The 24,140-nt window shown below is 40.6% G+C and overlaps 1 protein-coding gene across 1 annotated transcript in view; it reads right to left on the bottom strand.

Moving 5' to 3' along the window:
• Nucleotides 1-24,140, bottom strand: part of GPR158 (G protein-coupled receptor 158) — a 379,140-nt gene that overhangs the window by 123,741 nt on the left and 231,259 nt on the right. The window contains exon 5 of the mRNA XM_082258122.1: nt 9,710-9,778. Within this exon, the coding sequence (XP_082114248.1) occupies nt 9,710-9,778 (69 nt within the window). The remainder of the gene's footprint in view (nt 1-9,709; nt 9,779-24,140) is intronic.

Raw genomic sequence — 24,140 nt, 5'->3', positions numbered from 1 at the left:
TCCAACACCGCTCGGTCTGCAGCCGAGTCAGGTGTATCGTTTCTGTACTGCCGCAAATGTTTCCATCCCTAATGTAAGTGTAACACTTTATTTTGAATAAATTTACCTCGGGGATACTACACTATGGTCCGTTTATTTTCTATCACCATAATGCTCATCTTGGAGAGCTAATAGGAGGACGGATCCCTAGTGAAAGTGAAACACAGCTGCCAGTTACAGATACAGTGAAGAGGCATTGTCTGCTCCATATTCTCTGTGCTGATTCCATCTGCCATTTGGTAAGAGGCTAATCCTGCACCATATCACAGGGTGGATTATTTGATTACTTTCTTCTCCCCAACACTATCATCAGAGTTTTCTCTGCCTTCCTAATTTATTCATCTGGTAAGGAGGATAGTGTGGTGGTGGCGGGATCTTCAATCACAGAGCACTGGCAACTTACTTTACCTTTTCAACATTTTGGTGAAGAGTTTTTGTGGACTTTTGAATTCACATCACCATATGAGTCATTGTATTTAATAAGTCAAGGATCACAACGTCCCATCACTTGTCACTTTTGAGTTCTTTTGGACATTTGATTTATTTCATTTACTCACTTGGAATATCACCATATTTAAGATTGTTATTTATCACTGTGTTGATTTATTTATTTACTCATTCATTGTTAGCGCACCTATTTTATACACAATTTGTATCTTTACATGCCTGGTATCTCTTTATTCAAAATTCATCATCTTTTATATTATACCAAAAACTGATATTATATTGTGTTTGTATGCATGAAAATTTGCGTTTGAAAAATGGTTGCGTAAAGACGATGTAACATAAAAAAATGGATACAAAATCATGTGACATAAAAACAGCCACTATTTTATTCTCCAGGGCCTCTTTTTTCTGAAAATATATAATGTTTTGGGTGTTCTAAGTCATTTTCTAGCAAAAAAAATGTTGATTTTCCCATGTGTGCGAAACAATAAATAATTGCCCCAGACAGAAAGCAGTTAAACAGGTAATGTCGTTATTACTTGAAGTTTTTTGGTGTCTACTGCAGATATTCTGATAAGAGCGGATCAATGAGGTATAATACCCAGTGCACATCACTACATATTAAACAGGCTTACTGGTACCTATAGTTTAATAAAGTTTTTTGGCATTAAATGAAGAACAGTTACGATATGACCTCTACTGAGTTTAAAACTTTGTCGGATACAAGCTCCACATCTCAACTCTGACAGTTTAACATCTATAAATGACATTTCCCAAAAGAAACCCACATGAGTTCTAACACTTGCTAAGGGAGACAATATACCATAGTACAATAATTGATTTTTAATTGCTTTTACATTTTGCAGGATCAATTGCTTATTCTCCCTGTCTGTCGGAGGCTGCAAGATATTATACATTTCCAATTAAAATACCTTACTAGATTTTCTTCACAGTGTGATTATGTCTTTTTTGCTATTTGGGAAATACAATAGCATTCCAGAAAATACTAGCCATTCATCCAAAAAAATAACCAGATTTTACCTCTAAATCTTTATGGGACAAAACTTTCAAACCAATAACTATTTTTTTTTTTAATAAATCAACTTAAACTCCAACTGCAGCCAAAAACATTTTTTTTTTTTTTTTTTTGTATAGAGTAGGGAAAAATTAGAACCAATATCAGATTTTAAATGCTGTTTGCGTCTATAATAGGAGGTGAGGTTTGGGAGGGGGAGGGAGAGGGGGGTGCTGAAACATGTTACACTCCAAATACAGGTATAACATGTACCATGTTCATAAGGAGAACTTATCCTTAAAAACATAGAACAATCTCATGTCCATAGGTTACTTACTACCAATTAATTAGAATACAAAAATTTGAGACATGGTGCCACTTCAAAATAATAGATAATTGAAGACTGGAAGGGGGGAGAAAATGAAAATATTTTCATCCCCTTCTATAAAATAGGACTTTAAAGGCATCCACTGATTGATCTCAGAACAGATATACAATTTTAAGAAGTATGTATAAAAACAGATTTATTGTACAAAAGTATTGTACTTCTTAAAATTGTATATGTGTTCTGAGATCAATCAGTGGATGCCTTTAAAGTCCTATTTTCTATAAGGGGATGGAAATATTTTACTTCCCCCCCCCCCCCTTCCAGTCTTCTACTACCAATTAATGCTGACACCCCTGAACCAATCAATCTTGGGTGATACATTTTCTCAATTCATCTATATTTTAGGTGGCATCCAATGAGGTTTTAAAAATTACAGTCACGTTTCTGAAAAGAAAGATCGTTGTATAAAGCTTTGGGAATTGAGCCTTATGAGGTCTATGAAAGGCACTATTTTAGGACATCAGGGATTAGTCTTCATTACCAATAAGTTGTTTGTTCCATTTTTTGGTGGTCTTAAGAAAAGTAATTTGTGCCCCTTTATTAAAATTACTAGGGGGCAAGTTAACAAAAAGGTCACTGGTGAAGATTTTTTTTAATAGGAAAATTATATTTCTCTACTAAATTATTTCCAAACCTTTCGCCATTTATGCAGATATTCCCACTGGTATGTATAGCTTTAAACATAAGTGTCCACTTTCACTGTTACAGCTCATAATGGTAATTAGAAAGTAATTATAAAGGACTGATTATAATTAGTAGCCTGGAAGAGAAGCACTGGTGCGGCTTGTTTTTCATCATTAGCGGTATTGAAAGATCAGCCTAAGTGTTACCTTCCCCTTTTTCCTTGCTGAACCTTTAATAATCCACACAATTCCCAAAGCAAGGTCGTACCATGTACAGGCAGTAGCTATTTATACAGGAATATGGTCATATTAAATGTCATATCTAAATGTCAGGCCCATTCCTATAACATATTATAATAGCATAGCGCATATGCTGGATTCATAATGTCATTCTCTTGCAAGCCTTTTAATTGGTCATATCTATATGTGGTTATTTTCCATGGTTTGTCTCCATAATGTGTTTTTTCTTTTCTAATAAAGCATCACCTTCTTGACATGCACTTGTAGATTTGAAGAAAACAATGTGCATTAAAAGCTACAAGGTGTAAGGGTGGAAGGCACTGCTGTTGTTTTCTTTTGTAAAAGCTTTTGGTGTTTTTCTGAAGAGTGATAATAAACCAAGGCTCTCATACCAATTAAACGCCAAGTGTACTATCAACAATAAATAAGGGTCTCAGACTCCCACCCTCTATAGTTGTGCTCCTAATTACAGTTTAAAATTGAAGTAGTGACCTCAGACTCCTCAGCTGAAGTTGGGACCCAGTCAGAGCTAGGCAGTGCTTTGGCCCTGTGTGCTCTTGGCACATTCTTTGAAACATATGGAGCCCACGAACAAAACAAAATACTGCCTCTGGCCTATATTTAGCACACTGAATTATTCCCTATCGTCAGGCCTTGTACATGAAAAACATGTCTAAGGAAACATCTAATAGAGTTGGGTGAACGGTTCGGCCGGAGCACGAGTTCAGGCCGAACTATGGCTGTTCACCCGTTCAAGGAATCATCGGGGCGTTCGACTGTTTGTTCGACCCGCTGAATAACCACAATGCACTGTGCCGCCGCACAGTGCATTGGAAGCCCTAATTGGCTGAAACATTGAAAGCTTTGCCAAATCAGGGCACAGAGCACTGTCAGAGCCATGATTGGAGAAAGTAATGATCACTCTTTTCAATCATGGCTCATTGCTCTTAGTTCCACCCCAACACTATGAAAATATTCTCCCCATAGTGGCCATTTGCAGTGTGATATTAGCGTGGAGAGAGATAGAACAGGGCTTGATTGTGGAACTGTTATCTTCCGGCCCAATTCCCACAGCTCAGCTGTTTGGGCCCTTTTTAGCCCTTTTGCAGCCAATCGCACAATCGCACTGTTTCAATTTTCAAACTTAGCCTCAAGAACATCAAGCGTGGCAAAAACACCAGCAATTTGGGAACCACATGGTTGACAAGGCATTTAACCTCCCATCAATCAGCTTGTTTGCAAGAGCACCTGAAAGTCACACAAAAGGGAAGCAATTCTGCTCCTCCTCACTCCTCACCTTTCCGGTCTACCCCCGCTATACCTAATGACCTCTCAGCAGCCTCCACTGACAGGGAGGATGGTATAGCGCAGGGTGTCCCAGGTCCTTGCAGTACATCTGCCAGTAGCACACCACCAGCTGCAGACTACAGCACGCAAATTTCTCTGCCCCATCTTCTGCAGCAAAAAAAAAATACAGTCACTGCCACCCACATGCCCAACGTCTAAATTCAAGCTTGTCAAAGCTGCTGGCTTTACAACTCCTGCCTTTTTGTCTGGTGGATTCTGCTTCCTTTTGTGAATTTGCAGAATGTGCTGTACCACAATGGCAGGTTCCCAGTCGCTATTTCTTTTCACTTAAGGTTTTTTAGAGCTCTTTTAGAGCTCTCTACCATCACGTGAAAGGCAATGTTGTGGCATTGTTGGGCAAGGCAGTAAGCTGCAAGGTCCACGTTGCTGCTGACATGTGGTGCAGCAAGAATGGTCAGGGGCGATATGCAGTATCTCACAAAAGTGCGTACACCCCTCACATTTTTGTAAATATTTTATCATATCTTTTCATGTGACAACACTGAAGAAATTACACTTTGCTAAACTCACTACTTTACATTGTAGAAAAAGTGTAATTTCTTCAGTGTTGTCACATGAAAAGGTATAATAAAATATATACAAAAATGTGAGAGGCGTACTCACTTTTGCGAGATGCTGTATTTAGTTCACAGCACACTGGGTATCTCTGCTTGTAACTCAGAAGAATGCAGGACAGGCCTCAATGCTGCAGCTTGTTGTGCTGCCACATCTATATAGAGCTAGTGGTGATGATCCGAGATTTGTCAACTCCACCCTCTCCTCCATCATGTCCTAGCCTGCACTCTGCTGAATTGTCCCATGAACCGCAAGTACCCCGGGCCTATTCAATGAGTCAGAATGAAAGGTGCCATGTAGTGCATCAGCTGGTCTGTCTATGAGACAGGAGCGAGCAGAGATTCTGGTAGCTCTGCAGGAGCAGGTCCAGAGGTGGTTCACGCCACACCAGCTGGAACCAGAAATGGTGGTGCGCGATAATGGCACAAACCTCCTGCCTGCCCTTAGAAAGGAAAAGCTGACACATGTGCAATACCTGGCACATGTCCTCAATTTTGTGGTGCAGAGTTTCTTAAATAGGTACCCGGGGTTGGAAGATCTGCTGAAGCAGGCCAGGAGAGTCTGTGGCCATTTCAGACAGTCATACACAGCCAGGGGTCGGTTGGCTGAGATTCAGCAGGAATTCCACCTGCTTGATTTGAGACATGCCCACCAGGTGGAACTCGACTTTGGCAATGCTGCAGGGGCTGCACATGAAGCAGAGTGCCATCAATAAGTATCTGTGTGACTTGGGCACAATGACAGGCTCGGGCCTGCTCTGCTTTTTTTCCCCACGCCAATATCTGCGGATAAAGGATGCATTCACTGTACTGTCACCATTTGAAGAGGCCACAGGGATGGCGAGACATGACAATGCATGCCCACCAGGTGGAACTCGACTTTGGCAATGCTTGCAGGGGCTGCACATGAAGCAGAGGACCATCAATAAGTATCTGTGTGACTTGGGCACAATGACAGGCTTGGGCCTGCTCTGCTTTTTTTCCCCACGCCAATAGCTTCGGATAAAGGATGCATTCACTGTACTGTCACCATTTGAGGAGGCCACAGGGATGGCGAGACGTGACAATGCATGCATTAGTGACACAATCCCTGTTGTGTTCCTGCTGGAGCAGAACACACAAGAGGAAAGGAAGGAGGAGGAGGATTTTAGCAGCTTTGGAGTCATTGAGGCAGCGCAAGACACACTTCAACCCTTAACAGATAGTTTTCCATTCCCAGATGTACGTGGCTGGGTGGAGACAGTTCCAGATACTGTAATCCTCAGTGACCCCGAGGACTCCCCATATGGAAGAAAAATATATTTCCAATATATTTAGGGAACAATTTTTAGAAATATATTGAATATGACCAAAATTGTAGCATTTCAAATATATTTCAAATATATTTAGGAAAAAAATTTTAGAAATATATTGAATATGGCCAAAATTGCAGCATTTCAAATATATTTCCAATATATTTGGGGGAAAAATTAATTTTTTTAAAGATATATTTTAAATATATTTTTCTTCCATGTGGGTCTGCTTCTGCTTCCTGGGCTCCCTCATTCTTCAAAGCCTGCGAAAGGACCCGAGAATCCATGGCATCAAGGAGAAGGATCACTATTAGTTGGCAACCCTCCTTGAACACCGTAAGTTTCAGGACTCATCCCTTCCCCACAGAGGGAGCAGAAGATGAAATCTTTTGAGGACACCTTAAAAAGGAGTTTATATAATGCCTTCCCTGACTCTGGAAGGTTACAGTCTGGTGGAAAACATAGTTTTGAGGCTTCTGTTGGTCAAGAAAGGAGCAAAGGAGAAGGGGGCCGTCTCAGTGATGCATTTCAAATTTTATTTAGTCCTCTGCACCCAGGGCTGTCAGCTTCCAAATCCCATCGGCAGCACCATCATTATATAGTGGGAGATTATCTAGGGGGGGGAAACAGATATGGAGAGCTTTCCAGTTGACAATCCACTGGGTTACTAGATCATGGGAACAGAACACTGGCTAGAACTTGCCCAGTATGCAATAGAGCTGCTGTGCTGACCTACATCCAGCATGCTTTCCGAATGGGAATTCAGTGCTTCCGGAGGTTTTGTGACAGATAAGAGAGTGCTTCTGACCACAGACTCCATGGACTGGCTGACATTTATCAAAATGATTCAGTCCTGGATTAGCAGCAGCTATCTAGGCCCTGATGCTAATCTTGCTGATTAAGTGCTTTCTGAATCTTGAATCTCTGAAAGACTGTCTAAGCTGCCTAGCTTTGTGGGTGTTGATTTTATCTGGAAGAAATGTTTTGGGGTAGGTTTCATGGGCACAATTAACACCCAAGGACCAATTTTTCCACACCTGTTTGACAGCAAGGCCAATTTTTGCTTTCATTAAGAGCACCTGTATAGGGTTTCGATGTGAAGGCACCACCCTCATCCAAAGACCACATTTTTCACACCTGTTTGACAGATGCATATCATTTACATTTTTGACAACAAGGCCAATTCTTGCTTTCATCAAGAGTACACCACCAACACCACCAACACCCAAAGCCCAATTTTTCCACACCTGTTATTTCTATCCAAAGTCTGCAGAAGAGACACCATAATTTATCCAAAAAATCTCTAATCTTGTTCTGAGTGCTCTAAATTGTGACCTCATCATACAGACTGGCTCCCCAAGCCTTTGTTTATAAAATAAACAAAGCTTGAATGGAAAATGTCATTTTCTGGGACTTCATAAATGTCATTATTGCAGTAGCACACTCTATACACAGTACAGATGTGCCACATTACAGGCAGACTAAGGAGACCCCCAGGCACTATATTTAAAGGAATATTTCATTATTATTGTTCTTTCTCATTTTGATGGTTTCATCTTTAAATAACTGCTTATTTAATTTTTTTACAAACTTTTTTTGACATCTACATGTGGTTACTTGTTCAAAATGGGCAATAAACAGCCCAATATCCTGGTCCAGCAAAAAACACATTTCTGTGTCATTATCATTTACTCAAGCTGAATACAGTACATTTCAGCAGCGCATGGTTGTGCCAGCTACTTGAAGATCTTAGTCAACAGTTTATATGAGGATAATACTAGTTGTACAAAGCTTGCAAAGAGTAAAAAGATCAATGCCAGATCTAGGCACATTGATGTCAAACATCATTACCTCCAAGACTTTATGGAACAAAATGTGATTGTGAGTGAATACTGCAAAAATGACACGGTGATAACAGATGCTATGACAAAACCAATGCCAAAGCTAAAGTGTGAAGAACTCTGAAATAATATGGGACTTATATGATAAGTAATTGTTGAGTGGGGGTGTTGACATGCTGTTAATACATAACATAGGTGCAACAACCATTCTCACATATTACACTGTGATTATTAGTTCTGTCACTAGGTGGGGGGTGTTATGTTTATTGCAACGTTCTTCCTAATGTAACTACATAGCTAAGCTCTTCTTTCTCTGTGAAGTTGATATACCAAAACTGGAGAGTGCATCTGGTGCAGATCTGCAAAGAAACCAACCAGCTTTCAGGTATTTTGTCAAAGCTAATTGAACAAGCCCAATTTTGCACTCTCTAGTTTTAATAAATCAACTCCCTTGTGTTCCTGTTGTTTTCAATAAAGTAGGAAGGGCTCAGACCTGTGTCCTAAATAGTTATATCTGTCATGCCTTTCAGCAAATGCTTTTTATGTTGTTTTGTTAATTATTCAATGTGCTAATGGTATGTAAATGTAAATTGTAATATCAACATCTTGTGGTTCTTTTGTATACTTATAGTTATATATATATATATTATTATTATATATTATAGTATAGATATTGTTGCTTGAAAGCCACCATAGCTTCCAATCATCATAGTGCAGTGGTCCTCAACTCCGGTCCTCAGGGCCCACTAACAGGCCAGATTTTAAGTATTACCTTGGGGAGATGCAGACTAGAGTACTGCAATCACTGAGCAGCAAATGATATCACCTGTGATGTATTTCAGTTATCTTGCAAACCTGGCCTGTTAGTGGGCCCTGTAGGCCAGGGTTGAGGACCACTGTCATAGTGGACTAGACCATGAGGTCTTAGAGACAGCCCCCAGTAACCATCTTGTTTTTTCATTAATGCATCTTCTTTAGAGGACTCCACATCTACTTGGACATAGTCTATGTTTGAGCTAACCATGCCAAAAGTCGATTTTATCCTGGGAACTACCATTTCAATCGCTGACTATTCACTGGATTGCTGTAGGTGTTTATTAACCTTTTCCCAAAATAAAAGTGTTTTACAGTTTTTAACTATGTGGACCCCCTTTTTTCTTCCTAATTGGTCATGTCTGGGGAGCACCAGGGTTTTTTTTTGGCCAGCCATGTTACTTTCCATTCCAGTCTAACCACTGAGGGATTCACTTTGAGTGCTGGATCATTATTTAAACGGCTGTCTAGAATCCTATTACGTGGAGTCTGGAGATTTGGTGGAGATGCACCAGGTGGATATCCAACTAAACAATGACATTTCTTTGGATATTATTTCAATGGACTTTCTTTACCTGTCACTATGCACCTTACTGTTCAAGCACTATATGGACTATTTTTAATGATTTACTTTGAACTTCATTTATTTAGCGCTGCAATTTTTTTTATGTATGTTTCTTCACAATTGGTTCTGTTGTAATATTGTAAGCAGATTTATTTCACTTAGGTTATTATCACCTGCGCAGTAATATTTTTTACTTTTTGCAATGTATATTCAAAACACTGATTGAATATTATTTTTTTTTTAATTGTAGTTTTACTCTAACTTCCCTGCAATAAAAGTTGAAAAAATGGCCTAGCGCCTGCCTAAATGTGTTGTTAAGGGAGGAGAGTTCGCTGTCTGTCTAATTATTCCTCAGCCACATGTAATGAGGGCAGAACAATATCTGCAACAGCTTTCCAACAATAAGTCCCAAAACTGAGCATGAGCTGTCACCTCTGGGTATTTATATACCTCACACTGATTTATGCAATTTTATATAGAACAAGCATTATCCAAACATGAAATCATAGGATTTTGGTACTCACTGGGAAGTAGAGAAGAAGTGACCCAAACAAAACGGTTTCCAGAAGGATGAGTCCAGATGCTCTAACACTCTGTAACAAAAATATATAAATTCAGATTTTTTAATGGCTACAGTATTATTTCTGACAAGTAAATAAGTAATATTACGAATAGAATGTTAGTGCTCACAGGCAATTTTTATTTTTTTAACCGAGAAATTATATGCATAACAATTTAATGAGCGGAAGTCTTTACTAAACATCTCCACCACGAAGTGGAACTCGTTTATTTTATTTGTTCTAAAGAGCCTCTATAAGTTTCATCGTTGTATAAGGGCAAATTGTTTCTTTCAGTAAGACATGGAGAATGTTTAAAACAAAGTAACCTATGGCAGCAAATCATATTTGAGATCTCTCCAAGGTGTAAGAGCTTAGTAAAGAGTTGACAGCCTATTGGTTGTTATGCGGTTCTGCATTTTCTTCATCTCCTTGGGCTTTGCTCTTGTTAACTGAATAAACCAGACAATGAGGTTGATTTAAAAAAGGCAAATAGGCTGTTCACTTTAAGGGAAGTTGCACATTGCTAGGAAATTTTCCCCAGAGCATGTAGAATAAGGTAAAGCTCTGCTGACTTCCATTATCCAATCATGTGCAAGCAAAAATAGTTTTTTTTTTTTTTTTTTACATTTACTTGCATGTGATTGGGTATACCCTTTGCAAAGTTAAATTTCATCACATTTACTAAGCTCTAGGGAAAATTCCCCTGCAAAGTGCAACTTCCAATGCAAAATGAACTGCCTATTTGCCTTCAATATATTAATTGTGTCAGTTTTATATTTGAGCTCTAAAATCTACATTGTTTACTTCTTATTTTCTTTGTAAAGGTTCCTCTTTGGTGAACATGACAGATTTGGGTTGGTTCACCATAAATATTCCAGATATATGGGAGAGAGAGCTAAATAACATGAGGCATTTACACTGACCAACAAGAATATTTGTATACAGTTGTTTTAGCATGCATTTTTGAATTATATATCCTGCTAATGACTCTTCCGTAATAGGTCAGAAACTCACACAAAGAGCGTAAGCCAATAACACAGACCTCAGCAGAAATAAAAATTGATCATTTCATAACAATTCATCTTTTCCTAAAATCATGTATAAATTTAAAGGTCACACCATGCTTAAGGTAATAAAAATATTTTTCATCCTACAGAATTTAATATAAAATTAAGTTTAACAGAAACATACCATGATCATATTTTTAAGCCTCGTGCACATGGGCTTAATATCGGCCAGTTCACCAAAACTGATTGACATTCATCCTGTGTGTACGGCAGTCTAGTTGAGTCGAATTTCTGGCTTCTATTGGAGGGGCAAGATAAAAAAAGATCTTTCACTCTCAGCCTATGAGCGCTGACCAGTGTAGACCAGTGTAATCTGGCGGGGGGGGGGGCTGTCAGAATACAATAGCTCAGCGTGGAGATCGCTGTACTAACATCTCATAGTTAGTACAGTGAGCTCCTCTTGAGTTCCTCAGTTTTTTTTTTTCGTTCTGGGCTGAACAAAGAAAAACAAATGGTATGTACCTAGCTTAAAGCAGAAGTAAACCCATCGATTTAATAGCTTAAAAAAAACAGTTAAATCCACTGCATGCTGGAAACGCTTATTGCCGGGATCTTCAAACTATGGCCCTCCAGTTGTTCAGGAACTACAATTCCCATCATGCCTAGTCATGTCTGTGAATGTCAGAGTTTTACAATGCCTCATGGAACGTGTAGTTCCACAAAAGCTGGAGGGCCGTAGTTTGGAGATCTCTGGCTTACTGTCACATTGGTTGTGCTCTCAACCAAACTATCAAACCATCCAATGGTTGATGTCATAACTGATCACATGGTCAGCATCATGGCAGTTGAAGATTAAACAGAGGCCAAGATGGCAGCTTCCTTGGCTGTAAATGATAGGAGGGTTTACTTCCACTTTAAGTGTTTAAATTGCTCCAGCTCAAGGCTACCTCTATTTGATATCATGCTCCAGCTCAAGTTTTAATCAGACAGAGATAATCTGAAAAGAAACAGCTTTGATGTGCTCGCTTATTACAAACCCCCTAGTGCTCTGAGAATCCTGAATCACAGGAACACCCTGTACAAAATACTGTATACATTTATAAAAGAAATTGCCAAAATTGTTGTGGACAATAGAAATTCTTCATTGTCAACACTATATATATCTACTGTAGGAGTAAGAGCAAATCGTAAATTATGAGACTCAACTAGGCATATATTCACTATCTGGCCAACGCTTAATGACATAACAAAAATTGATCCATTATACCCATACCTAGTTCACTGCAGGAGTAGGCGCTCATACTGCAGTGTGGGCTCTCAACCACTGGAAAGTCAGCAGTATGTGAGGCATAGTAGAGATACACTTTACTCTTTTAACCTCCCTGGCGGTATGATTATGTCAGGAATTATGTACCAAAAGCGGTACAATTTTTTGCATGGAAATTTGGCATAATGTATTATAGGCCTACAATTCTTAGTAATTACTGACATAAACATGACCAAAACAAGACTCTAGTAGACATTCCAGATGTGATAAATTTGAAACACAAACGCATGAATTATAATCTAATCAATAATATAATTTTATTATATAATATATATATATATATATATATATATATATATATATACACACATATATATATTATATTATATAATAAAATTATATTATTGATTAGATTATAATTCATGCGTTATATATATTATATATATATATAATATATGTGTGTGTATATATATATATATATATATATATATATATATATGTGTGTGTATATATATATATATATATATATATATATATATATATATATATATATATATATATATACACATATATGTGTGTATATATATACATGCATATATATATATATAAATGTTATGTAATTGTGTTTTGTGCAACATTTGAATTTCCCTCCCAGTTCCCCTCCCATGCACCATTGCTGCTGCAGGGAACAGAACTAGGAAGTCATCAGACCGACAGACGAGCGGTGGGGATCTCGGCTGGCGATCACAGCAATGGGAGATCATCGCTGGATCGCCAGGAGAAGGTAAGGAACACCGCTGCACGCTCTGCACATCTACCCCGAGCGTGACCCGGGGATACCGATCCTAGCATAAAAAATCCACTCCAAGTCACGCTCGGGGATACCGCTAAGGGGGTTAAAGAAGGCACTGGGCAAAATAGTTGAGATGTCCCATTCTCTATGACATTCCTGATGATAGAGTAGGGTATTTTACTTATTTATGATGGCAGACCCATATAGGTAAGTATAATACTTCTGTATTAGAGTAGTTGTACACCCTTACATATACGCAATTAATTGACTGGCCTCAGGTGATACACTGAGATGAAACAAATCCTCCTACACACTCTGCTGAGCTCAGTGAGGAGAGCTCTGAGAGCTGATTGAAGGGATGGGACACATCCACTTCACACAACACACAGGAATAAAGCTGAGGTTGTCAATCACAGGCTGTGTGCTGGAGATCCCTTCCCTGTCACCTTTTTTCTCTCTGCGTCAGGAAAACTTGTCAGAAGTTACAATGCAGATAGCAGAGGAATGGGGCAACAGACAGAAATGACTTTAGTGCTGTGGGTGGAGACAAGTGCACACTATAGAAGGGTATGCTTTGATAATTTTTCATGTCCGAGGTATACAGCCACTTTAAGGCAAAGATCCTACAGGTGGGAAGGAAACCTCCCCCATTATTACCTTCGCCATCCCATTGGTTCACCCAAGTGGATTGCTAGTCCCACCATTCTAACCCCATCAAGAACAGCTGTCTCTATATGAACTGCGCACTGGGCAAATGGGCACTGAAGCTGGGAGAGGTAAGCATATTGCACACTTCACACCCAAATCTGCCAGTCCTTACTAAAAATATGCAGTCCCTGCTTTAACCTCACCTGGTGGTAGAGAGCCTGAACCAGCCGCTCCTGCCTCCTCCACAGGCCAGGCTCCATTGAGTGTTGGAGTGGAAGAGCAGAGAGCCGGTGGCTGACAGTCCCCATGCCACTGCTCACTGAAGACTGAGAGCTGAGCGACCAGCGGCGTTTAATCACTCATTACTCAGTTTTAGAGGCAGAGAGGGAAAGGTGCAGCATTGGACCAATGCTGTATCCACCTAGGTGAGTATAAAAGTTTATTTTTTTAATTTCCATACTTCTCTTTTAAAGCACCCAGTACAGGTCCCATTGTCTTCTGAGATAGGGATTGAACTGTTGTATTAAACTGTTTAGGGGCATACTCTATTTTTTGTTCCATTTGAAATAATAACTACTAGCACCTTACACCTCTGGCTTGGCTCTTGGCTTAGTGGTGGAGTAACTATGCAAAATCAAAAATTCTTGTACATTAACATAAAAGTTGCAGCACTGGATATTTAATTTTTGGTTGCTTTTTTCACTTTCCAAAGTCACTGTTGATGTGTTTTGAAGCTCCATTTCTTCTATGAATCCCTACATGACCTAACTGGCACAACTGATGGTCAAAACCTATATGACCATCTAAAACTGAAGGGTAAAATATGATAACCACTCTTACGGAGGACATTGCCTTAAAATGTAACGCTGGTAAAACGTTTGTTTTTAGTTTTGCAAAGAGGGGGAAAGGGTTAGACTCTTCATCAAGTGTTTGTAGTGCTGACCATTGTCCTGGAGAAAGAAAATGAGGGGAAATTCAAAATTGTAGAGTTGTCCAGAACAAAAGGCACTGGGAAATCTTCCAATGTGGATACCTGTTATAGAGACAAGTAAGAGGGGAATTCTTTTCACTTCCTGTTGCATTTTTGGATATTAAGTCAGGGGAAATGTCACCATAACACACAGAAAGTGATAAAAAGTGATAAAAAAGCCCAGCAGGGGTTTTAACCCTTTCCTACTCTATTAAAAAAACAAAAAAAAACACAAAAAAACAAGGCACCGCCCCCACGACGACGTCAGACGGGAGTCCTGAATGATTGGTCCAGGCTGGAGTCTGGACCAATCACAGGACTAGGAGTGTAGAAGTGGGAATATCGGGGCGCATTACTCTGCGCCCCGATGACACCCACAACGGCCGCCAATCGGCACCTCTGCCTGGCAGCACGTGGGATGCCAACCCCCCCCCCCCCATAGACTTCAATAGGTCCGGCGCCCCTAGTGTGCTTTAAATGGTAATTTTTTTTTCCTTGAAGATGCTGATAGATGCTGATTGGGGGGGGTGGCGCCCCTGCGCCCCCTATAGACCAGCCGCCACTGTTCTTCCAGAAGCACATTTGTGAGGTCAGGCATTGATGTTGGACAAGAAGGCATGGCTCGCAGTCTGCACTCTAATTCATCCAAAAGATGTTCTATTGGGTTGAGGTCAGGACTCTGTGAAGGCCAGTCAAGCTCCTCCATCCCAAACTCACTTATCCATGTCTTTATGGACCTTGCTTTGTGCACTGGTCCAAATCATTTGGTGGAGGGGGGGATTAGGGTTTGGCGTTGTTTTACAAGGGTTGGGCTTGGCCCCTTAGTTCCAGTGAAGGGAACTATTAAGGTGACAGCATACCAAGACATTTTGGACAATTTCATGCTCCCAACTTTGTGGGAACAGTTTGGGGATGACCCCTTCCTGTTCCAACATGACTGCGCACCAGTGCACATAGCAAGGTCCATAAAGACATGAATGAGTGAGTTTGGGGTGGAGGAACTTAACTGGCCTGCACAGAGTCCTGACCTCCACCCGATAGAACACCTTTGGGATTAATTAGAGCAGAGACTGCGAGCCAGGCCTTCTTATCCAATATCAGTGCCTGACCTCACAATTGCGCTTCTGGACGAATGGTCAAACATTCCCATAGACACACTCCTAAACCTTGTGGACAGCCTTCCCAGAAGAGTTGAAGCTGTAATAGCTGCAAAGGGTGGGCCAACTAAATACTGAACCCTATGGACTAAGACCGGGATGCCATTAAAGTTCATGTGCGTATAAAGGCAAGCATCCCACTACTTCTGACAATAAAATGTATACTTTAATGCATGTTTCATGTTTTTGTTTATTTTATTTCCTCTAGTATGTATGACACCTTGTTAGCTATCATGCTATACTTTTTAATTCAATAACAAATGGCAAAAGCAAAAGCACATCCCAATCCCTTTAAGGCAGACACACAGAAATTACATGTCTTATTGTATTGAATATATTTTTGACCTACAGCAAAAATACATATTTCCAGCAGATAAGCAGTCCGCACTCAGTGATCATTATCAATCTTATTAATCTATTGCTATTTTAAGCCCTCTCTGTCTAAATACCCTGGGGTCATACAAATTAAATAATGTTTACAAATTTATTTCCATCGTGCACACCATATTTCACAAATAATACATTACCCTCAGGTATGGTTCCTTCTGCTATCGGTTTCCTTTGAAAAATGAGTTTGTGAGTATTAAAAGTGAGCATTTTGTTTTATAAACAACCGCAGTCACATATGGCAAGGTGTCGGCACCAAAGGTCACATACTTGGTGGGGCTACTTGAAGACCCTGAAGCCCATGGAGCTCTAAACTTGCAAATTGTGCTTTACTATCGGTCCATCAGTAAGATGGACAATTTTACTGACCAACAATTAATGGATTTCAGATTTTTTGTTTGATGCAATCGACACCCCACTCTCTGGCTCATTAAACCCCGGCTAGTTTATTCTGTTTTAGCAGGAACAGCTCACAAAGTACATATTGTATTCTATCGGTGGTCTGATGTCTAGTATCACGCTGTGAATTTCTGTTCACAATGGCAGATCTGAAAGTGACACCGTATTCCTAACCCCAAGGAAACAGAAATCAGGGATCCATTGATCTCACCAATGAATTTTCTGTTGTGTGTTGCCATGGATACTAACTGCAGATTCTTTTAGTGAGTCGGCACTCTTAAAGCCTGCTCCATGACTTCAACAGAGGTTATTTCATTAATGACTATTTTCTCCGCCATTGTTTTACTGTACAACGCGTTGTACCAAGCATGAAGGAAAGGATATGAAAATGATTTTCCATTAGATGATTCCATTTCCATAAAGAGGATCTGGGATATTCAGTGGCATATTACCTAGAATTTCAATTAAGCAGACCTTTAAAGCGCACCTACCAACATAAACAATACAAATAAAAGTTTTTCTTTGTTTAAAATGGAACTACACTGCATCTGAGCGCTGCAAATCAAAAACGCTATTTAAAGTGCTATAAAAACCTAGGAGCCTGCATTCACCATATTTATTCTCCCATAGTACACAGAACATGGAAATGCAATTATTTTACTAAATATAAACTGCTAAATACTTTTTCTCATCAGCAGTATAAAGCAGTCTTTTGACTTCTATCAGTCTCCAGCCAAGCATTAGTTAAAGCTTGTAGGAGGAGTTTTTATTCGCCTCTGAAAGTCCTATGAGGCTGCATGACCTCTGAACCTGATTTATTTTTATGAAGAGGTGAGCAAAACCTTGGAAAGAGGGGTGGCTGTGGACGTAGTATACTTGGATTTTCTAAAAGCATTTGACACATTTCCACACACACAGCTAATGTGTAAGGTAAATAAGAATGGAGGTGATGGCGCTGCTTATATTATAAGGTGTAATTAGGTGGATATTCCTATGTAAACATATATCATCGGATGAATTGTATATAAAAAAGGCTATGGAGAATAGCCACCAGGTGGCGAAGTGTAATGTGCAAAGAAGTGCGGAGATAAATAAATATGTGTATATATACAATATGCAATAGTGATAAAAATAAATAGTCAACAGAGTGAATCTATAAACAACATTAAATAAATCAATCAATAAATAATATAAAATGACTCAAAAATCACGATGATAAAAATTAGTAAAATAGTGCGGGAAAAGCTTGACCAAACAGAATAAATGTGCAAATATACAGGAGAGTATTATTCAAAGTGTACAAATAGGTGATAGTACTAAAAATATAAAAATTATTATAAAAATTAAAGTTCGTGATCAAAAAATTGTGCAAAAGCAATAAAGTGCGGGAAACTTCTTTCCAAAGTGTGCCAATACGTAATAATCAGTCAATTCATATACTAGAATACATCCATAAGTAGGTGAGTGTACCCAGTGAGATAGGTGGGCAGTGACTTACGGTGACCCCCAAGGTGGGTGACTGGTGAGCTGCAAAGTGGCTACTGATGAAAAACCTACTCACCAGATATACCCACCCCACACAGGGGTATAGAGTGGGTATTGTAGATATGCCTCGCTGGTCCTTACTCTGTGTAGTGGTTCCCTTCCTGGGGGAGAATGGTGTGGGGTCCGCGGGGTATCGCAGATATCCTAGCGTGGGGTCCAGTACTAGGGTCTTGTTCCAATATGTCCGATGCTCCGTGGAGGGATCTAGTATGGCCACTCACAAGTATATGGATGGGAGGGTCATAGGAAGTGGAAAGACTCGATAGTGTGATATCGTAGGGGATATTTTATTCAGCAGTATACAATAAATGAATACTCACATTCAATCATATGGAAAACAGCGTGGTATTGGCGTCCCGGAACGCAATGCGTTCCAACTGGAAACCGGAACCGGAAATGACGTGACAGCGCCGTCACGTCATTTCCGGTTCCGGTTTCCAGTTGGAACGCATTGCGTTCCGGGACGCCAATACCACGCTGTTTTCCATATGATTGAATGTGAGTATTCATTTATTGTATACTGCTGAATAAAATATCCCCTACGATATCACACTATCGAGTCTTTCCACTTCCTATGACCCTCCCATCCATATACTTGTGAGTGGCCATACTAGATCCCTCCACGGAGCATCGGACATATTGGAACAAGACCCTAGTACTGGACCCCACGCTAGGATATCTGCGATACCCCGCGGACCCCACACCATTCTCCCCCAGGAAGGGAACCACTACACAGAGTAAGGACCAGCGAGGCATATCTACAATACCCACTCTATACCCCTGTGTGGGGTGGGTATATCTGGTGAGTAGGTTTTTCATCAGTAGCCACTTTGCAGCTCACCAGTCACCCACCTTGGGGGTCACCGTAAGTCACTGCCCACCTATCTCACTGGGTACACTCACCTACTTATGGATGTATTCTAGTATATGAATTGACTGATTATTACGTATTGGCACACTTTGGAAAGAAGTTTCCCGCACTTTATTGCTTTTGCACAATTTTTTGATCACGAACTTTAATTTTTATAATAATTTTTATATTTTTAGTACTATCACCTATTTGTACACTTTGAATAATACTCTCCTGTATATTTGCACATTTATTCTGTTTGGTCAAGCTTTTCCCGCACTATTTTACTAATTTTTATCATCGTGATTTTTGAGTCATTTTATATTATTTATTGATTGATTTATTTAATGTTGTTTATAGATTCACTCTGTTGACTATTTATTTTTATCACTATTGCATATTGTATATATACACATATTTATTTATCTCCGCACTTCTTTGCACATTACACTTCGCCACCTGGTGGCTATTCTCCATAGCCTTTTTTATATACAATTCATCCGATGATATATGTTTACATAGGAATATCCACCTAATTACACCTTATAATATAAGCAGCGCCATCACCTCCATTCTTATCTATTTATATAGTCTTTTGGCTATAGTTTAAGTGAGGCTGCAGCTTATTAGTACTTATTTATATCCTTTGATTCCTTAGCGCGGATTCTATTATCTTTTTAATGTGTAAGGTAAAGTCTACAGGCTTGGAAAGATCGGTTTGTAATTGGATAGAAAACTGGCTAAAATATAAAATTCAGAGAGTAGTGGTTAATGATTCTTACTCTGAATGGTCTAAAGTTATCAGTGGTGTGCCCCAAGGTTCAGTGTTGGGACCATTACTTTTTAATATCTTTATTAACGATATCGGGTCTGGGATTAAAAGTACCATTTCAGTGTTTGCAGATGACACCAAGCTTTGCAGTGGAATAATTTCCTTACAGGATGTCTCCAACTTACAAGCCGACCTCAATGCACTGTTTATTTGGGCGACTAAAGAAATGAGGTTTGTTGTTGATAAATGTGGAGTTATGCACTTCAGGGCTAAGAATATGCATGCATCATACATACTAAAAGGAGTACATAAAGGGGAAGTCAATGGTGGAGAAGGATCTGAGTGTTCTGGTAGATCATAAATACATATATGTGTGTGTGTATATATACCCCTATAAGTTCAGATGTTATGCCTGCCTCCAAAGACGCCTAAAAAATGCCCAAAAAAATGCCTGCAACAACACACCTGGGCGTTTTTGTTGCAGGCGTTTTTTTGGGCATTTTCTGGGCATCTTTGGAGGCAGGCATAACATCTGAACTTTTGTATAGGGGTATATATACACACACACATATATGTATATATATATATATACACATACACACATATAGGTGTGATAGGAGCGGAGCCCTATGCCTGCAAACAATTTCATTAGCGCAGGCATAGGGTTCTGCTACTTTCACACCTGTATGTGTATATATACATATATGTGTGTGTGTATATATACCCCTACACAGAAGTTCAGATGTCATGCCTGCCTCCAAAGACGTCCACAAAAAAGCCCTATGCCTGCTCTATTGCAATTCTAAGACAAACAATCTTTTTTCTATGGCGGTCACCCTGACATGGAAGAGTTTGGTCACCCTGCCATAGCAGTCAGAGTCAGTTCACCCTACACTACACTACGGTCACCCTGACACTTAACACTTTCCCTACAGAAACTAGATTATTGAATCTAACTATAGTGGAAAATAGTACCCTAACTACACTAGATATCCCTTTCCTCACACTAATAATTGCTAAATGACACTTTTGAAGCAGGAGTAACAGAACTGCTTCCACTCTCTTCCACAGCCCCTGTATTACAGTGATAGAGATTTGGCGGGGCTATGTTATATACTGGGGGGCCTAGTCACTCCAATCACATTCCTAGCATCCTCCCGCCCCCTCAATTGGCTTCTGGTCCAATCACGGGCTTTTAAAGCCCAGTTCCTGTCCCATTGCATTTTGGTCGGTTGTGGTTGCCGAATTCCGAACTTTTTCTGCAAAAAGTTCGGAATTCGGCAGAATTGCAAACAGTCAATGTTCGGGTCGAACCGATGGTCGACCCGAACCGTTCGATCATCCCTAATATAGTCATTGATGTAGCACCCTCCTAGGTAGGTGCTAGGGAAGCTATAGTTGTGGCCCTGTCTGCTTATCAGGAGGGCCTGATCTTTTAGCATCTGTCACATGCCTCCAGGTGTAAACTGTTGAGTCTGGGGAATCTCCCCACTTTATCCAATAAGGGATCTTGTTGGGCAGTGGAGGAACCCTAGCCAATAGCACACCAGGGTTTATGACTGTCCCAGTGAGGGGACCACTCCAGAGAAGTCAAAAGGGATCCAGGAGCCAGCTAACCAGGAATGCACAGTGGTTAAACCCTGAAGTTGGGGAGTAATAGGGGGTGCAAGGAAGGGCCCTGAAGTGTTCAGCAACACAGTTTAAGGAGATTCACCCACTCCCAATTGCCCTGTTTACCATTATTATTGCAAGTGAAAGTAAAAGAAAATCCCACATTTTGGGTTGTCCCCAGAAAAGTAATAGAGGAGAAATCTTCCAATGGGGACACTAGTTCTGGTGACCTGAGGGACCCCAAGGGATTCCCTTAATTAGCAGAGATTTCCTCTCACTTCTTGTTTTGGCTATAGGACAGGAAGTGAAAGCAAGTCTCCCCAATGGGACAAAGATGGCAAAAATAAACCTCACTGGGGCTACCAGTACCCTCCCTGATTATAGTTCTACTTTAAATAGCATTCCCCCACCCCCCACAAAGTGCCACATTTGGCACCTTTCAGGGGGAGGGGGGTACAGGTACCTGGTTTTGAGGGGTACCTGCTCCCACTTCCGGGTAATCTCGCCCCGGTGAGTTCACCTGGAAGTTGGGCCCCCCTCCTCCTTCCACTGCTGCTAGGCCATTCCCAAAGCGCAGGACAATTGGGAGAGGGTGAATCTCCTTAACGAGGGCACAGACAGCAATAAAAACTGACAAGCCTCTCCACTCTGCCAAATCTAAAAAAAAAAGTTTTGCCTTTAGTAATACTTTAATTCATTTTTAATATTCAAAGCAAGGTTACCCATCCATCCATCTTCGTGCATGCGTAGTAGGGAAGCAGCTGTGAAGCCACAACGCTTCACTCCCGGTTTCCCCTACAGGGAATAGTGGCAGCAGCATCCGTGAGCCGATGGAAACATCAGATGGTGTGCTGACATCGCTGGATTCCAGGACAGGTAAGTGTCCTAATATTAAAAGTCAGCAGCTACAGTATTTGTAGCTGCTGACTTTGAATTTTTTCATGGGGGGGGCTGGACCTCTCACTTCCTGTTTTGCCTATGGGACAGCAAGTGAAAGCAAGTCTTCCTAATGGGACAAAGATGGCAAAAATAAACCTTACTGGGGTTACCAGTACCCTCCCTTATTTCTTTCAAAATGAAGAAAAAAAAAGTTTTGCCTATAGTTCTACTTTAAATCGCGTTTTAGGTTTGTGGTGCTCAGATACAGCTTAAAATGGAGCTCCACCCAAAAGGGAAAGCTCTGCTTATCTGATCCGATCCTGATCTGATCACCGGGAAACCTGGTTTTGAGAGGTACCCACTCCGACTTCTGGGTAATCTCGCCCCAGCGAGATCACCTCGAAGTTCGGCCCTCCTCCTCCTTCCACTGCTGCTGGGCCATTCACAAAGCGCAGTGTGCTTCGCGCATAAGCAGTAGGGAAGCGGTTGCCAGTCTCCTCTACAGGGAATAGCAGTGGCAGCACCCGAGAGCTGATGGAAACATCAGCTGGGGTGCCGGCACCACTGGATTCCAGGACAGGTAAGTTGTCCTTATATTAAAAGTCAGCAGCTACAGTATTTTTTTTTCATTGGGGGGGGGGGGGGACTCCTCTTTCTGCTCTAAAGATTTTAGAGTTTTTAAAGTTAGTACCTTTATCATAAAAAATTCAAAATGATGAGTACTCACTGAAAAAAATATTTTAACTTCCTAATAACTATGCCCGACCACAATAATAGCAAAATATTCTATTCTAAAGCAACAGCCTCTACATGTATAATTTATTCAAAGAAAAAAGGAAAGAAAAAAAAGGTTAGAACAGGCACACAACCTTACAAGGTAGGAAATGATGTATGCACAGCTCATCAAATTTAGACAAGAATTACAGCATTGGGGTTGGCTGTGCAAAATGATTCACCCTGGGATAATGTCAAAAGATGCAAGCCATTCTTCTTAATTGCTTTCTGTTAATTCTGTGCATTCACACGGCTGTGGCGCAGTGACATATTCCATTGAACAGAAGGTCAGAAAAACCTATTTTAATATAATCAGCTCACTGCTTTACACCAGATGAGTAACAGCTATGTATTAAACGAGGTCTAAATACCTCACCATTGTGTTCAGTAGAGGGAAAGGGACTGGGTTAACGAGGAGTTCTGTCCTCCAGGGAAAAAAATAAAATTCAGCAGCTACAAATAACTTAGCTGCTGACTCTTAAATATTAGAACTTACCTGCCCAGGGTTCCTGCGATGTCGGCACCCGTATCGGCTCTCGGGTGCTGCTGCCGGTGAGGGTGTGAGGGAACCTTTCGGTTTCACAGCCAGTTCCTTACTGCGCATGCGCGAAGCGTGCTGCACTTTCTATTTGGCCTGGCGGCGGAGGAAAGAGGAGGGGGGCCGAACATCCAAGGGACGGCGTTTCGGCACTGTCCCCCGGAAGTGGGGAAGGGTACCTGTCGAAAACAGGTACTCATTCCCCCCCTCCCCCTGAATGGTGCCAAATATGGCACCCGAGGGGGGGGGGAAGCATATAAGCAGAAGTTCCACTTTTGGGTGGAACCCCACTTTAAATTAATTTGCAAATGTGCTTAAAATCAACATCATGATTCTCTACCACCTATTGTTGCATTAATTGTGCAGTTTATGAAGCAGAATGGTGTGTAAGACAGTATGATCTAGTAATGAATAAGGTCACTGTAAACCTCTGAGATGAAAAATGAACAAAGCACCTCCTTCTATAGTGTGTACTTGCCTCAATCCAAAGCCCCTAGGGTGGTTCATTTCCGCTCTCTCTTCCCTCTGTTATCTGTATGAGTCACTTCTGACTGGGTATGTCGACACCACAGAATCCCGGCGTATGGTCCCAACCCCCTTCCAGCACACAAAAAGTGATTGACACCCTCAGCTGTGGATGTTTCCCTATTAGACGGCATTAAAGGAAGTTTTCATTCCCTCCACTCAGGTCTCAGATTACACTCATGTCCCTGCTCTATGCTGTGCAGTGTGTGATGTCAGCTCCCCAGCCCCTGCTTTCTGGAATTTGGAAATGTTGTGAAAAATGGGTGCTTTTAG

The sequence above is a fragment of the Pelophylax lessonae genome (genome assembly GCF_965119305.1).
Source record: "Pelophylax lessonae genome assembly, chromosome: 5".
NCBI classification, from domain to species: Eukaryota; Metazoa; Chordata; class Amphibia; order Anura; family Ranidae; genus Pelophylax; species Pelophylax lessonae.
Note: the sequence above shows the minus strand (reverse complement) of the source record. Positions and strands in the feature narration are given on the sequence as shown.